Here is a 17814-nt window from a genome sequence, read left to right as displayed (position 1 = left end):
ATAATAACCACGTCCATGTTTATTTTCGTAATGTTTAATTTGCTTCCATGACGAGTTAAAATTCTAGACAAATTTCTTCATCGCCATCCAGCTTTTCCATTTTAAAGCATTGGATGTAAGCAGGCAATTCTTTGTGGATATACATTCTTTGATCGACTGACAAAGGAACGACTAAACCATCAAAGAAATTACCATTTTAATTCGACATCGATTTCCTTCGAAAAGTTAAAGAACAATTCACTGACACTTTTGTTAAATTAAATCCATCAATTGTTCAACAAAACATCGCGTTATTCTAGTACATTCGACATTTTAACTCAATCGAAAACACAGTCTCACAAGTTTCATTCCAGTTATATATCCAAACACTGTGTTTTTCACATTCATAATGTTATAGTAATCCATCGTAAACACACACACACTCGTAAACTCGTTAACCGACTGCGTACCCGATGACCTTAATGACGCAATCAGGGGTGAAAGGCCAAAAAAAAAACCTAGTCCCTACGTAATGTTCTAAAAATAAGTGTGGAAGAAACCCGATCTAAAAAAAAACGTGGAGAAAACCTTATCTTTTCTTTATGAGTCGTATTTGTTCTATAAAATCATTTAGCTGTAGGATAAATGATATTTCAAAACTTATAAAACATAAATTAATTTGATTATAACTATAAACGGTGTGGATATTGTTATTGCTCATCAGCGATCGAAAGTGTATTATAAGAGGCGCATTTAATCAATTATAAAACAAAGCCATAAAAAACGGAATACATTACAATCGTTAAATGTTGTGGTAATTTTCTTTTCCATAGAATGAATTTTCGTTTCGTTTCCATTGAATTACAATATTAATAAATTTTAATATACAAATGGAAATAAAACCTGCATTTTGTGCAAATTGAACTGTCTTTGCATGTATATTGAAATCTCTTAACAAGTAATAAGGAGTGATACATGTAACACTAGCATTTTATGATAAATATATATATTTATTTAACGCAAATATTGTTTATCCATTGTGATTGCTTGGTTTCATGATGGTGTTACGTGCACTGCAAGAACGTACAATCTTTACACTAAATTGCCGAGTTTACTGTAGCAGTAATATTAAATAATATTTAAATTTTAAGTTATAAAGCACTGTATTATTATGATTAAACTGGCTAACATATAAATACACATGTTTCTGTTAATCCGTTTCGGACAAATATCTTCTTTTTTTATATGTTAAATTATTTATTAAAGCAAATGTTGCGTATTTTGGCTTTAATATGTGGCTTGCTCAATATGACTGCTCAATATGCCAAGAGATGACATGGAGGTATCATAAAGTCTGCCACGTGTGGTCTATGCAGGGACCCAATTTAAGTATATGTCCCTATGTTTATGACAACGGCATGTTTTCTGTGTAATTGTCTGGGCAGTCTCCAATCATAACGAGATAATATGCTTGTGAATGTGCATTTATATAGTCTTACTTGAATAACATAGTTTTTAAGCAAAACCCAAACCAAAATGTTTATAAAACTTTTATTATCAATTCTGATATACCGACTTGCCAAAATAAGTGGTATACATTTTTCAACAACATCGAATGGAAAAAAGTACATAATCTCGTATTTAATATTTCCAAAAATACTAACACTCAATGGTTTCAAACAAGAATAAAACATAGAATTCTAGGTACTAAATCTCTATTGTATAAAATGAACATTTTGCAAGATAACATGTGTACTTTTTGTAAAGAAAATGAGGAAACTATAAAACATCTGTTTTGGGATTGCTGTTTTACACAAAGAATTGTGAATTATGTTGTTGAATTTTTAAGTGCACATAATGTGCAAAAACACTCAGAAATAAATTGTAAAACAATGATATTGGGAAGTACAAAAAGTAATATGACTGATATAAATATTCTTATGCTAGAATTGAAGAAATATATATACCTTTGTCAGAGAAAGGGGATATTTCCATCCAAACAAGGGCTAATAATGAGCCTGACTTTGTTTTTTAAAATCCAAAACAATGTTAAGTGTCATGAAACAGAACTACAGTCTTGGGCAATTGTAAGTTTGTTTGCTGAACCAATATCATAATGTGAATATTATGTATCTTTTAAAAACTCCACAATCAACCATTTGAAAATACATAATAAATTGTAACTTGTCCGATGCTTCTATACTTCCACAATGAAATGAAAGTTTGTGCATATGCTTAACCTAACATTGGATTTGCTCTTCTTTTTTTATAATATACTTTTTTTGCTTTTTTAAGATGTTTAAACATGTGTAAATGGTATAGTGTATATGTATGTATAAGGATGTTATATGCTAACAATTGATTACAACACTGTTTACTCATACTAACACAAAAATGTATGTACGGTATGGAGCAGTATGACCTCGACCTGCACATACCTATGGACGAGGCAAATAAAGTATCATATATAAAAAAAAAATGCTTGTGACGAACAACGGTGCAATTAAACACCAGGTTAGAAATGCTGAAACAAAAGTGTCAAAATTGCTGTGCACAATTAAATAAAACAATTAGATTTATGAATTTATTTGTTGTGTAACAAGGTAAGTTTGTACAGATATATTAAGGTTAAAATCAGTTACTATATGTTTCGAACAAAAAGCGATCTATTTGTTGTTTGTTTTCATCCTTATTTGGGTTCTTTCATTAAATTTAATTTATTCTAAAAGAATTTCCATTTCTGAAATTTTGTATCTAAAATGGACGTGAAGATGCGTTTAGTAGAGATTTTTGTGGTAACCGCATACCGAAAATACGAAACGAAAACACAGACAAATATGTTGGCATCCAGAAGTAAATTAACATAAAAATTCGTTACACATTCGTTGCGGAACGGATCAGTAAGTACAACATTATTGTTAAATTCACGTTGGTGATTTTACTACAATATTGAAAGTTTATCAAAAATCATCAAAATCAACATCCGCATCATTTACACTGAAGATTGACGCAGGAACGGCCACTGCTGCGCCTTGTTTTCCCGAAAGTGTTGAACTTTTTCTTGAAAACTGTTGAATATCACGGTGGACCAATCCTGCTTTGTCATTACCGAGCACAGTATTTTCGTGTGCATCCTCCCCACATATACTTTTTACAATGTTACTTTTTCCATCAAGTAGGTTTGCCACAGGTACTGGTATATTAGGCGAACCCAACTTCTTGTTCAACGACAACAACCATGACGGACTTGTATTAAAGCAATTAGTACTATGAGCTTTTGTATCTGTTGCATTGACTGAATCACCTAATTTGTTACTATTTTTACTTGCAAAATGTATAGCCAGTTTCGCATTTTTGTTACTGGCATCTGATAAATTGAAGCAAGGTTCATTCGTGTTATTAGCAGATGCTATATCTGCCACCAAATTGGACGCAACATCGTTGCTTTTGGGACATCCATAACCTGTATTTCCAATTAGATCCTGGAAAACTGAACATGTCTCTGAACGTGAGTTTGTGTCTGCATTGTTTAAAAGAATATGAGGACTATTGTTTTCAACAGTTCTTTCCAATGCCGCAAGCCTGTATTTACTGTCAGATCCACTTAACGTAACTGGGGTACAAATTTCATGCCCCCTTTCTGCTTGTTTGTTATTTGTCCACATGGTCCCAGATAAAATAATTGATGATAACGAGCTGTCCGAACAAATAGATGAATTAAAAATGCTACTGTGGCTTTCATCAAATTGAAATTGTTTTAGTTTCAATAATGTTGCTTTTGATATTTCAACCTTGCTCTTTACATCATAGTTATGTGATTCATTGATAGTTTTAACTGTTGATGGACAATTAACTTTGGGGTCAAATTTTCTTCTTTTAATACCTGCATCGCTCTGTTTTGTGGTAGATTCATAAGTAGTGTACGGGTCTTCATCGTCTTCTGAATCTATGATTTGAGTATGCTTTTTCTTACCCTGTTTTGCTTTAACAACAATGACATTATCTGCGTCATCATTATTTTTTATCGGTCTAAGCTTAGATTCCTTTTTCATCGCTCGAGCAAATGTTTGAATACCTTTTTTAACTTTACTCTTCACGATTGCGCCTTGACCTATTATACCATGCTTCGCTTGTTTAACACAAATAAGTTTTGCTCTGAAACTATTTGATTTATCTGTGTTGATATCACTGCCATTTATGTCTTCTCCATCAGCTTGTTTCATGTTATCTTGTGTCATTCTGTTTTCTATTGTTTCTCGTATCTTTGACTTTCCACCATAAGCTTTTTTGTTTCCATTAAACTCTCTTACAAAATTTCTATCAACACCTATTTGGTTTTTTGCTGGTGTTGAAGCATTATATGGAAGAATATTAAAACTGTTCACATCTGAGCTTTGAGGCAGGAGATCCAAATTGGAATGCCCTGCAGGAAGCTCACAAGTATCTTGAACTCTACTATTGTCCGTTTCGGAGGACACATGATCAGAGTTTAGCATATCAGTCAATGAAACACTTGTAAGATTCATATCATCCATTGACCCATTTCCTTCCAATGTAACATAGTATTTTGGTTCCTGTGGCTGTTCAGACTCAGTTGATAACACATCTGCAGTTTGTTTGTCTACCCGATGGTTTTCTTTATCTAACACTTTTAACATTTGTATTGCTTCAACTTCACTGTTCAGCTTTCTTGTTGCGTCCAATTTATTTGTAGCTTGTTTAATGATCACTTCTGAAACATTTTCACTGCCATCGGCATGTCTATCCTTGGCATTACCAAGTATGCTGCTGATCCTTTTTATACTTTTGTCAGAGTTCAAACCATTGCCATTTGAATCGGGACACACTGTGACTTTAAATGTTTTTATATTTGTATTTTCAGCAGGTTTAGAACTTGACTTCTCCGCAATTTTATTTTGATTAAGTCCATCTATCACCTTCAGTTCATCTTCTAAAAGATCTTGACATTCCAATCTCTGAAGAATCAATTGGGCTGAAACAAGTGTTGAAATAATTTTAGACATGTTTATATGTTATTAATAATTTAATATAAGTATGGAAAATATTTTAAGACAAGATGATTTTAAAATCAAATGAAGAAACTCTTTACCACTTTAAAATATTAAAAAAGCACATTTCCATAGTTTTCCATTTGGGCTTTTTGCGGTTTCATTATTCAAAAAACTTCAATTTTGCTACAACGTTCATCACTGCCTAACCCTTCCCACTGTATCTCCTACCCTTCCCACTGTCTCTCCTACCCTTCCTACTGTCTTTCCTACCCTTCCCACTGTCTTTCCTCCCCTTCCCACTGTCTCTCCTACCCTTTCCAATGTCTCTCCTACCCTTCCCACTGTCTTTCCTACCCTTCCCACTGTCTGTCCTACCCTTCCCACTGTCTTTCCTACCCTTCCCACTGTCTCTCCTACCCTTCCCACTGTCTCTCCTACCCTTCCACTGTCTCTCCTACCCTTCCCACTGTCTTTCCTACCCTTACAACTGTCTTTCCTACCCTTCCCACTGTCTTTCCTACCCTTCCCACTGTCTCTCCTACCCTTCCCACTCTCTCCTACCCTTCCAACTGTCTCTCCTACCCTTCCCACTGTCTCTCCTACCCTTCCCACTGTCTTTCCTACCCTTCCCACTGTCTCTCCTACCCTTCCCACTGTCTTTCCTACCCTTCCCACTGTCTCTCCTACCCTTCCCACTGTCTCTCCTACCCTTACAACTGTCTCTCCTACCCTTCCCACTGTCTTTCCTACCCTTCCCACTGTCTTTCCTACCCTTCCCACTGTCTCTCCTACCCTTCCCACTGTCTTTCCTACCCTTCCCACTGTCTCTCCTACCCTTCCCACTGTCTTTCCTACCCTTCCCACTGTCTCTCCTACCCTTCCCACTCTCTCCTACCCTGTATCCTGTACTCTTCCTCTGGGTTTGCAGGAAAGGCTGTGTGGAGAGCATTCACCCCTCCAAGTAAGGCCGCACCCTGAAAATTGGACCATGTCAGTTTTGTTCAGCTAACATGTCTATCCACTGTTTTCACCTTAATTGACCTTTATCAACTGCTAATACAATTTAAAAGAGAAATTTCCAACCAATAGACCCATAGCTGATTTTGTTGCATTTTTTATATAACAAGAGATGTGTTTGTGAGAAACACAATGCCCCCTACTGCGCTGCTTTGAAGCCGTATATTTGACCTTTGACCTTGAAGGATGACCTTGACCTTTCACCAATCAAAATGTGCAGCTCCATGAGATACACATGCATGCCACATATCAAGTTGCTATCTTCAATATTGCAAAAGTTATTGCAAAAGTTTAACCAAGGTTTAACAAAACAATAAACCCACGATCATTGGATCCGGTGGAATAAAAATATTATATATGTATTATACAGTAAAGAAAATATCGAAAACATGTTTTACATTTAATGGGTTGGGTCATCTGTGTAGGCACCATGTTAAACATGAAACCGTCGGAGATGGGTGATGCTCCTCAAAGTTTTTTTTGTCACAATATTGCCCTATATATTCAGATAAAAGGAAGCGTCTTGAGGGCACAGTAGGTTGGGGGACAATACTTTTTTTAACGAAAATTTCAAAGGGCCATAACTCTGTGAAAAATCATCCGACCAGAACCCGCTGATAATATGCACATCTCCTCTTGGTAGTGAAGCTTCCCATAAAGTTTCATTGATTTCCGGTCATTAGTTGCTCAGAAATAGCCGGGACAAAAATTGTGCACGGACGGACAGAAAGACAGACGCAAACCCGGACAGACGAAGCGGCGACTATATGCTCCCCCCAAAATAAATTTTGGGGGAGCATAAAAAATGCATGATATGAGTTGGTTATGAACTATCCATCATTTTCACACATTTTAACAAACCTTTGCACAATTATAGAAATGTACATATTTTGGTATAAATGCTATGTTTGCAATACAAACTGATAAACTATTTTGCAACCGATTTATATAATATATATATATATTTTTTATATATATATATGTATTTGTATTGTTTTTCCAAGAATTAAACCTCAGTCAGTAACTTTATGGGCTGAAACTAATAGTGGCCTTACAAAGTGCAAATCTTGTTTACATGTCTATTCAAGGACCTTGAATATCTGCAAATGTCTTTCTGTCTCACAGAAGGTTCACACATGTGATAGCTTTTATATGAACACAATCTCCAGGTGTTACATCAATACAAGTCTGAGTAATGTAATCAATCTGGTGCAACTGATGGAGAATCTTAAGGGCATAATTTCATGATCAATAACAGCAATACGAGTGCAATATCGTCATTTTCAAAATCATTATTAAAAGTGTAACATAAGGTTTTTAATACTAGAATGAAATCACAGCTTTTACACAACCAAATTAACAAAAAAATAATGAAACTTGAACACAAACATTGAGAGCTGCCAGAGTTCCATAGCTCAGGATTAATAGTATACAAATATATTAAATAGATGAAAAGTATAAGTGCCATGTTCTGAAAACTGAAGAATATAGAAAAGAAATGGCAGAGGAAAATCACTGTCATCACAAACAGCATCATATGAGAAGACAATATATTTTGGACATTCAGAACCTGTTTTTCAGTTTAAAATCGTGATGTTGCAAAAAGTATACGATCAAACTAAAAATCAAAGGGGCATTTCCTGTTTAGATCACAATAACATTATGAAACAAAAAATATGTTGAACTGATATGATATAAAATACCCCGAAGAAGTTTGAAGTTTAAATTGTGTATGATATCTGAGATATAGAGCTGAAAAGATACATCATACAACAAATAAAGGGCAATAAATCTTATTAATCAAAGTGAAAAGTTATGGTTCTTGTACATGGCACTTCTCCATATAGATATCTATACACACATGAAGATCTATACACACATGAAGTTTCATGTATATATCTTATTTAGTTTTGGAGATAAAGCACTGAAAAGTTTGTGAGAGACAGACAGACAAACAGACTGACAACAGAAATGCCAATTCTATATCCCTCTGCCAAAATTAATAACCTTTTTATCAAATACTCTAACAATTGTAACCATTTATGACACATTAAATGTAACTGGATCAATCATTACATTTGATTGCAAACATACCTTCAACAATTTAACGTATATTGCAATAGTATACATCATTACTTGAAATAAAGGTTCTTACATGTATATATATACACTTGAGCATATATTGTTGGTAGAAATTGATTTGATTTGAACAACAAAATGTAAGATATTATCAGGGAAGTGATTGAGGTGGGAAATTCTGTCAACTGTTTCTGTCAATTCTCTCAATTGATTAAGACTTTTATAGCTTTAAATTAAAGGCAGTTCAGCACATGCCTGTATTTAACAAAATGTTCACATGATCATGGCTAATGACAATGCTTGTGACATCTTTCAACAGAGCCAGATGCGTAAAGGTTTGCCAGTTAAATAAGCGGAGAGGTTTCAAATTTGTTTTTAAGGGCAACAAATTAAATATGCAATGGAGGCAATAGCACCTCACAACCATTTTTTTATTTGCAAAAATCTCAGAGAAGGTATCAAAAACATCTAAGGTAATCCCTTGATCTGCATAACAAGGGACAAAATTGTCACAAAACCAGGTTTTCAATTTAAAAAAAAGTCTGAGATAAAAGGAGACAATTCGAAATGAGCATTGTTACCCCCCTTGTATCAAATTCAATATATTTTTACTCGTGGCAACCTTGATTTCAATTTGAAAAAAAAGTCTGATAAAGAGAGACAACTCAAACTCAAAATATACATTGTTACTGATAATGTTCATTGTTACCTCCCTTGTTTCAAAATCAATCTATTTTTAGTTGTGGCGAACTTGACCTTGGAGATATCGACGTACATGTAATTCTTTCACGCGACACACTGTCCAATGATGGTGAACAAATGTGCCAAATGATTTTAAAATCTCACAATGAACGACATAGTTATGGCCCGGACAAGCTCATTTATGGCCATTTTTGATCTTTGAAATCAAATTGTGACCTTGGAGATATCGACGTAATTCTTTCGCGCGACACACCGTCCAATGATGGTGAACAAATGGGCTAAATGATTTTAAAATCTCACAATGAACGACGAAGTTATGGCCTGGACAAGCTTGTTCCGCCCGCCCGCCCGCCCGCCCACATTTGCCAATCTAATAACCAGTTTTTTTCATTCGGAAAACCTGGTTAAAATCACACCCTTTTATTACATATAAATTCATTAGGTAATTGTGGTGCGAAACATAACAATTCACCATGACTGGTACTGATTAATGCTTCCACAAGCATTTCCAATAATTGGTTATAGACCTAGTCTATTGAATATTATTTAAAGAGGACATATTCAATGTAAAGATCCTGTTTTCACTGTGTTTTTGTTGTTGTTAAAGAAATGCATTTAATTATATATGTATTCAACTTTGAAAGTGTTTGGTACATGAGTGATACATGCTTTTCACTTTGCTAGACAACAATAATACACAGTTTGTAAAATGCTTCTTGATAAACTGCACTTGTTGTGTCAACAAAAACTATGCAATGATAGAAGGAGAATTGCTGATTATCAATAATCATGTTGTTTTATTAATACTGCTCAATAATTAATTGATGCTTTCAAGTGTGTTACATTGTGAGCATACATATGCTTTGATTGAATGGATATTGTTAAAACAAACCAATTCTGTGTCAGTGTCAATAATTTTTATTCACAATTGCGACTTTCAATTCCTGCTTTGTCATAAGAATAGCAGCTAAGTCCATGGCTCATTTCCATTGAACATGAACATTGCATCATGCTAATTAACAATTTGAGTTGATAGCAACATAAAAAACCTCCCCAATTCTTTACTTTTTGTCCTTTGTCATAGGCCTGTTTTTTTACCCAAATAACATTTTGACATGACCGAAAATCATACAAAATAGTTATTTTTTAACCACAACATATACATCATCATCGTTCAAAATCACTCACTATGATTAGTATTAAGCACAGAGCTTTGCACACTAGTAGCACAATAATCCCAAAGGTTATAATGAGCATAAAGCCAACAAAAATCAAAGTACTGGCAGTACTGGTGTGGCGATGCTTTTGAAGAGGATGGATATAAAACATCAATTTAAGTTTATCTATATCACCACAATTGTGTATGTTGATACGAACATTTGGGTACGATAAAAAATTTGGGTACGAAAATATTGGGTACGAAAACAAAATTTGGTACAAAAAACATTTGCGTACGAAACATTTTTGGTACGAAAAAAAGTTTAGGGGTACGGGGAAGTAGTACCCGTGGGTAACTTGACCCATTGAGCGAAACTGGGAGGCGGGTCACATTCTTGTTCATTAAGTATGGCAATACATTCATGATGATTCTCGAAAGTAGGTATGAGCACATAGCCGGACCATGTGAGCTCAATCGTATGAGCACTTGACTATCCGAGTTCGCCCACGAACATATGGATAAATTAACTAATAGCGAAATGACCTTATACATGTATATGCTGAAATCTAACAATCGAACGAAATATCAAACATGGTATGTACACTAAGGTGGTTGTGTAATTTCTGTTAGAATATCATATTCAATATGTAAATTTTAAATGATTGTGCCCGCACTTGAGTTTGTTGCCTTGTTTGAGTCTATACGCGCCTAGGCTGCACCCAGTGTGTGTATTTGTGTTTTTCCAAGGTAATGAGTTACCTCCGCGCTGAGGCTGCATAATGTTGGGACCCGGAGTGTGTCCAGCACTCCTACCTAATAAGATTAGATTGACGACAGTTGGGACGAATTTTGAATGATAGCTGCAATTTCCAGCTATTTGTTTTGTACTGAAATACTTTTTAATTTTTTATATGGTCAAATGCTGCGGGGGGATGAGATTTTCCGGAAAAAAAACAACTGTCAGGAATGGTGACCACAAAACATACAAAATATAACTTTGCGCCGGGAGCGAGAATCGAAACCGGTGTCGTAAAGGTGAAAAAGCGAACGTCCTTACCACTGCGCTAACGGGACGGACAATTACTAAAAAAAATGTTGTTTTATCTATATATATCATAGCAGTGCAGCGTTTACAATTTGCAGGTTCGAAATCGTTCGCATTCTTTAGTTTTGTGATCACGTAAAAAGTTAATTTAACATGTTTTTATTCGCAATTTATTTACTAAATCGAGAACAAATATCAAACAAAACAGAGAAAATATATAGTTGTTTCATTGGTCCATAAAAATAAAATGGATGTAAAATTACTAATTTTAAATTAACGTTCTGAAACACTTATTGAATCTGTTTCCCCAGGATATGCTGTTCTATTAATATTTACCTTTATCAACACGAACGACAACTCGCAGAATAACTAAATGACTTAAACCCCTTATACAAGTGTCATATGGTGTCAAAAAGTCCATAAAAATAATCCGGAATATCGCATTAATCTACATGCAGTATATATACAATGAAGCCATTTTGGTGTTAGCTTGTCTAGGTTTGCTAAGGTCAATAGCAGTATGTCATGACACAAGTTGCTCACTTAGGAAGTTCTTTAGGTCAATACCAGCAAGTCATAACCCAAGATGCTAACTTACGAAATTATCTACCGGGGGTATGTCAATACCAGCAAGTCATGACTAGATGGAATCTTAGGAAATTATCTTTGTAAATACATGTACCAGTCAAGACTAGATGCAAACAAAGGAAATTCTTTATGTCAATACCAGCAAGTCATGACTACATGCAAACTTAGGAAATTCTGTTTTTCAATACCAGCAGGTCATGATTAGATGGAACCTTTAGAAAATTCTTCATGTCAATACCAACAAGTCATGACTAGATGCAAACATAGAAAATTCTTTTTGAGATACCAGCAAGTCATGACTAGATGCAAACATAGACAATTCTTTTTGAGATACCAGCAAGTCATGACTAGACGCAAACTTTGGAAATTCTTTATGTTAATACCAGTAAGTAATGACCAGTAACAAAGTTTAAAATATCTAGGCCTAGGCGTTTCAGAACTATAAACACAATGGGGTTTTAAAATTACCAGATCAATTAAACAGACATCAGCAATATAATCACACACCATTACTTATCAACTATTGTCATCCTGAATTATCAACCATTTGAAACTGAATTATTAATATAATATCTGTATCCACGATAAAGTAAATGCATATTTTCTCATCAACACATCAATTAATGTATCATTCTGATACAAAAACAGTATTAATGGGTTTTTCCCCAATCAATGTATTTTTATTTGAAGAAATTAATCAGCACTATGGGTACCATCTGCAATCATAGTTAAGAGCAAATAGAGCATGAAGTTGCACAATATTCTATCTATTACCTGCATAGACGATTCCATTAGTGTCACTGCAACCACAGCGTCTTGAATTGTCACTTGATCTCTGTACATTAGCCGTGCGTGTGCTTTGGAGAGAAACAAATTACACCAACAGCTACAAAGACAGTTGCAAGGAGCAGATAAATATGTTTTTAAGTCACTAAAAGGATACTTATTCAGTTTTACTGCATGCTATACGTGTAAGCACTAAAGTAAACAAAGGAAGCAATTAGCAAAATAGCATGTTCAATGCCTTATTGTTTTGGTTTATGTATGTGTCTAATTGCCGTAAGAAAAATAAAACCATTTGTGATCGCAAGAAAAAACTGACTTTGATATAATTTTCTTTCATTATTCTTTTAAGCTAAAAGGTTTTTTTAGCTTAATAACAAAGTTTTATCATGAAATGCCAAATATCATTAAACAAAGTTAATAACAAGACAAGACAAATTGAGTGGCTTGCTTGCATTGTAACCAGGCGCCCACAACTTTGAACATTCTGAAGCTCAGTCTTCATCGTAACCCTTTCAGTGCGGGAACCGAATTTTAAAGGCCTTTGCAAACAGTTTGGATCCAGATGAGACGCCACAGAACGTGGCGTCTCATCAGGATCCAAACTGTTTGCTATTCTAATAGTATTCTTTGGAAAAAAATAGAAGAAAATGCTAATTTTAGAAATTCTGCAGACGACATTTTAGCAGACGACAAATTTCCCAGCGTGCAAAGGGTTAACCAATATTTAATGAGCCTTGCTTTGACATTAAGGCTTAATGGGTGTATGTAAAGTGTCAACCTAGATTAGCCTGTGCAGTTCACAAAGACTAATCAGGGTTTACAGGTAATGCCAAAATTGGATTTTTGCAAAGAATATACTACCTTAAACAAGAGCACCTCATAGCGGGTGCCAACGCTCAGCTGCCGGTGCAGTTTTAAATAAATGAAAAAATGAAAGCTTGTCAGATTTTTTTTAGAGGTCACAGTGACCTTTACCTTTGACCTAGTGACCCTTACATGGGTGTGGTGTGTAGAACTCATCAAGGTGGGGCAACATATGAAGCTTCAAAGTTGTAGGTGGAAGTACTTTGATTTTAGAGCAAATGTTAAGGTTTTAGCACGACGCGGATGGCCGACGAGCTGGCTTTGACAATACCTCAGGTTTTCTCCAAAACAGCAGAGCTAATAAAAAATACCATACAAGCAAAAAGTGTTGTCCCTGATTAGCCTGTGCAGACTGCAAAATGAGCACTACAGTAACATTATAATCCAGAATTGCCTTATTCCTTAAAGGATACCTATCAATAATCTCATTGTAGACTTTTTTGTTTAATAAAGATATTGGACACTTTAACCCATTTATGCCTAGTGGACTCTCCCATCCTTCTAAATTGGATCAATTTATTTCCAAAGTTAGGGATGTCAAGTATATTTATTTTTATACTTAGAATATTTCTTACAGAAATTCCTTTAAGCAAACAGCGCAGACCCTGATGAGACGCCGCATCATGCAGTGTCTCATCTGGGTCTACACTGTTTGCCAAAGCCTTTTTCTAGACGCTAGGCATAAATGGGTTAAGGCTGCAGATACTGGGAAAACATATACAAGTACAGCTCCAATTAAATGTAATGAGCTTCTAACTGACAATATGAGCACTCACACACTTTTTTGGTGAACTGGGCTTATATTACAGTTAATCCACAATTTACAATTAAAGGAAGCATCTGTGCAAAAGATCTGTCAATAACAATTTTATTACATTCAAGCATTTATTTACTTCCATTTGATCTTTGATCTTAATTATTATACTTATAATTAATCATCCAAACTGGTATTGTTAATCGCCCAAAAGTTACATTTGATATTCAAAGACGCGTACTGGGTATGTACAATATTTAACTTATTGTTTTCAAACACTTTCTCAGAGAAAAAAAGGTTTCAAAATATGCTATGCTCAAATAATTGTCAACTGTCTGTGGGATAAGGATGCCCACCATCAACTTGTGTTTGAAAACTACATAAATATATGAAAAAAATACACATCAAAACATGAAGGTGCACAATTTCACACACTGGTTAAGACGTGTGTGTTGTTTCAGCCCTTAAGCAGCAATACTTATAACAGTACATGCAACACAACTTTAAACAAGGTACAAAATTGTCATAAAACCAGGTTTTCAATTTGAAAAAAAGTCTGATAAAGGCAGAAAAAAAAGTCAAACTGAACTGATTGTTTAAATTTACCCCACTTTGTTTCAAAATAATATATTTTTAGTCGTGTCAACCTTGACCTTGGAGATATTGACGTAATTCTTTCGTGCGACACACCGTCCAATCATGGTGAACAGATGTGCCAAACGATTTTAAAATCTCACAATGAATGACATAGTTATGACCCGACAAGCTCATTTATGGCCATTTTTGACCTTTGAACTCAAAGTGTGACCTTGACCTTGGAGATATTGAAATAATTCTTTCCCGCGACACACCGTTTAATGATGGTGAACGAATGTGCCAAATGATTTTTAAATCTCACAATAAACGACAAAATTATTGCCCGGACAAGCTTGTTCCGCCAACCCGCCAACCAGCCCGCAGACATTCGCCCATCTAATAACCAGTTTTATATATATATATATAAGCGCCACAATTTTGCTAGTAATCATATGTTCCAACGCTAAGTTCATATGCTGATTAAAATTAGTGTAGTAATTTGGCCTTAAAGCAACAATTATTTTTAGTCATGCCCAACACAGTTTGTAGCACTTTTAAAAAACAACAAAAAAACTGATAATATATAGTTGATAAGTTTTGTAAACTATCAAGAAATTTAGCAATTTTTTAATTTGCAAAATAGCCTATGAGACACATACATAAACCTTTATTTTAAGTGGGAACCATTTGGGCCGTAGTCTATGAAAAAATAGATTTATGCATGTGCGTAAAATGTTATCCCAGATTAGCCTGTGCAGTCCGCACAGACTTATCAGGGACGACACTTTCCGTTTTTATGATATTTATCATTTAAAGAAAGTCTCTTGTTAGTAGTGCTCAAGCAGGTACCCGAAAAAACCAGAATCCGCGGGTCAAAAAAATACCCGTGGATCCGGGTCAAAGTTTCTGCGAATGATACCGGTGCGGGTCGCAAGCTTCTAAGAACAAAATTACATGTTAAACATTTAGTCAGATCATCTACTTTAAACAAGTGAATTAAATTAAAATATTAAAATAACGTCCTTTATATTAAGCAGTGTTATTACAAATAGTCATTAATGAATAGAAGTGACGCACCAAAAGCAGTAAAGGAGCTGTCAACCAGATTCACAAAGAAAAGAAAAGTTCTAAATTACCGGTTTTTTTACAATTATTAGTTAGTATTGATAAAAATCTACTTGCGTTATTTATAGTTAACTGGTCGTTACCACATACACATACCCAGTAAAAATTTATTACCGAAAATATACAGAAAATATGAAAACATAACAACTTTTTTTCAAGTAATGTAATATACCAGTCGTGGTATTTTAATCAATATAAACTAATAATTGCAAAAAATACGGTATTTTAGAACTTTTCTTTTCTTCGTCAATCTGGTTGTCAGCTCCTTTTACATCGAATTTCATTTGTTATTCACGTTCCAAAATGGCGACGTACGAAAACGAAACATGTATTATAAAATATATCGACTTCAACGTAGAATAGGCAATTAGAGCTTACAGTGAAAGTTATTTTGGCTTCTGTCCTAAAATAAGACAAGATTTATTTTTGCTTGGCAGGTAGTTTTTCCTATTCATGCACTTTTGATCGCTATTCCAAGTAATACTTACATTTATTGATTAAGTTCTTACATTTATTGATTAAGTTCAACACCCTTGTGTATGCAGTTCAGTATTTCATTCATAATTAATTAAATCAAAAAGTATAATATTAAAAAAAATATACTTAATAAACAGTTGAAAATTTAAGAACGCCTAAACATGATATGACAATTAATGTGGTTTTCTTTTAATTAACTTATGTATTATCTGACCCGACCCCACCCGAATATTCTCGGGTATTTAAGTTTTGACCCGCCGACCCGACCCAAAGAATAATTTTGACCCATGTGAGCCCTACTTAATAGCAAAAATCAAGTTTAGGAGGAAAATGTGGTCCCTGATTAGCCTGTGCTGACTGCAAAGGCTTATCAGGGACAAAACTTAACACACATGCATTAAACCCCCTTTCCTCAGAGAGCGGCTCATTTAAAATATTAATCAATCATAGACTATTAAACACACAACACATACAAAGATGCATCACCTTGTGAGAGTCGTATCATACTCTGTAGCAGTCGCATTGTCGTCCGTGCTGCATTTCTGTCGTCTGAACCTCTCTGGGCATGGTAATACTGACGCAGCACTCTAAAATTGTTCAAACCTTCATGTGAACCTAACTGCGCTAGGCTATTGCTCATTGAACATTTATTTGACATGTGTCATGCAAAAATGGGTTTGATGTCAAATGATGCAAGTGTAGCTCCAGGCTAGCCCTGTCAGGAGGGAGGCTGTCCTTTCATGAGACTACACAGGCTAGCCCTGTCAAGAGGGAGGCTGTCCTTTCATGAGATTACACAGGCTCACCCTGTCAGGAGGGAGGCTGTTCTTTCATGAGGCTACACAGGCTAGCCCTGTCAGGAGGGAGGCTGTTCTTTCATGAGACTACACAGGCTAGCCCTGTCAGGAGGGAGGCTGTTCTTTCATGAGGCTACACAGGCTTGCCCTGTCAGGAGGGAGGCTGTTCTTTCATGAGGCTACACAGGCTAGCTCTGTCAGGAGGGAGGCTGTTCTTTCATGAGGCTACACAGGCTCGCCCTGTCAGGAGGGAGGCTGTTCTTTCATGAGACTACACAGGCTCGCCCTGTCAGGAGGGAGGCTGTCCTTTCATGAGACTACAATGGCTAGCCCTGTCAAGAAAGAGGCTGTCCTTTCATGAGGCTACACAGGCTCGCCCTGTCAGGAGGGAGGCTGTTCTTTCATGAGGCTACACGACTAGCCCTGTCAGGAGGGAGGCTGTTCTTTCATGAGACTACACAGGCTAGCCCTGTCAGGAGGGAGGCTGTTCTTTCATGAGGCTACACAGGCTTGCCCTGTCAGGAGGGAGGCTGTTCTTTCATGAGGCTACACAGGCTAGCCCTGTCAGGAGGGAGGCTGTTCTTTCATGAGGCTACACAGGCTCGCCCTGTCAGGAGGGAGGCTGTTCTTTCATGAGACTACACAGGCTCGCCCTGTCAGGAGGGAGGCTGTCCTTTCATGAGACTACACAGGCTAGCCCTGTCAAGAGGGAGGCTGTCCTTTCATGAGGCTACACAGGCTAGCCTGTCAGGAGGGAGGCTGTTCTTTCATGAGGCTACACAGGCTAGCCCTGTCAGGAGGGAGGCTGTTCTTTCATGAGACTACACAGGCTAGCACTGTCAGGAGGGAGGCTG

At 35.8% G+C, this 17814-nt stretch overlaps 1 protein-coding gene across 3 annotated transcripts in view; it reads right to left on the bottom strand.

Annotated features, from left to right (window-relative positions):
* Nucleotides 1-1541: 1541 nt before the first annotated feature.
* The window catches only part of LOC127872806 (DNA helicase MCM9-like), a 78623-nt gene continuing 62350 nt past the window's right edge, over nucleotides 1542-17814 (bottom strand). For 2 of the 3 annotated variants that reach the window (XM_052416217.1, XM_052416227.1), the window contains 4 exons: nucleotides 16650-16750; nucleotides 12356-12438; nucleotides 5887-5965; nucleotides 1542-4972 (listed from right to left, as the gene is read on the bottom strand). In XM_052416217.1, the coding sequence (XP_052272177.1) occupies nucleotides 2940-4972; nucleotides 5887-5965; nucleotides 12356-12438; nucleotides 16650-16750 (2296 nt within the window). In that variant the 3' untranslated portion in view covers nucleotides 1542-2939. The remainder of the gene's footprint in view (nucleotides 4973-5886; nucleotides 5966-12355; nucleotides 12439-16649; nucleotides 16751-17814) is intronic. The other variant, XM_052416234.1, reaches the window with a different exon arrangement.

Source organism: Dreissena polymorpha, chromosome 1 (assembly GCF_020536995.1).
Source record: "Dreissena polymorpha isolate Duluth1 chromosome 1, UMN_Dpol_1.0, whole genome shotgun sequence".
NCBI lineage: Eukaryota > Metazoa > Mollusca > Bivalvia > Myida > Dreissenidae > Dreissena > Dreissena polymorpha.
Note: the sequence above shows the minus strand (reverse complement) of the source record. Positions and strands in the feature narration are given on the sequence as shown.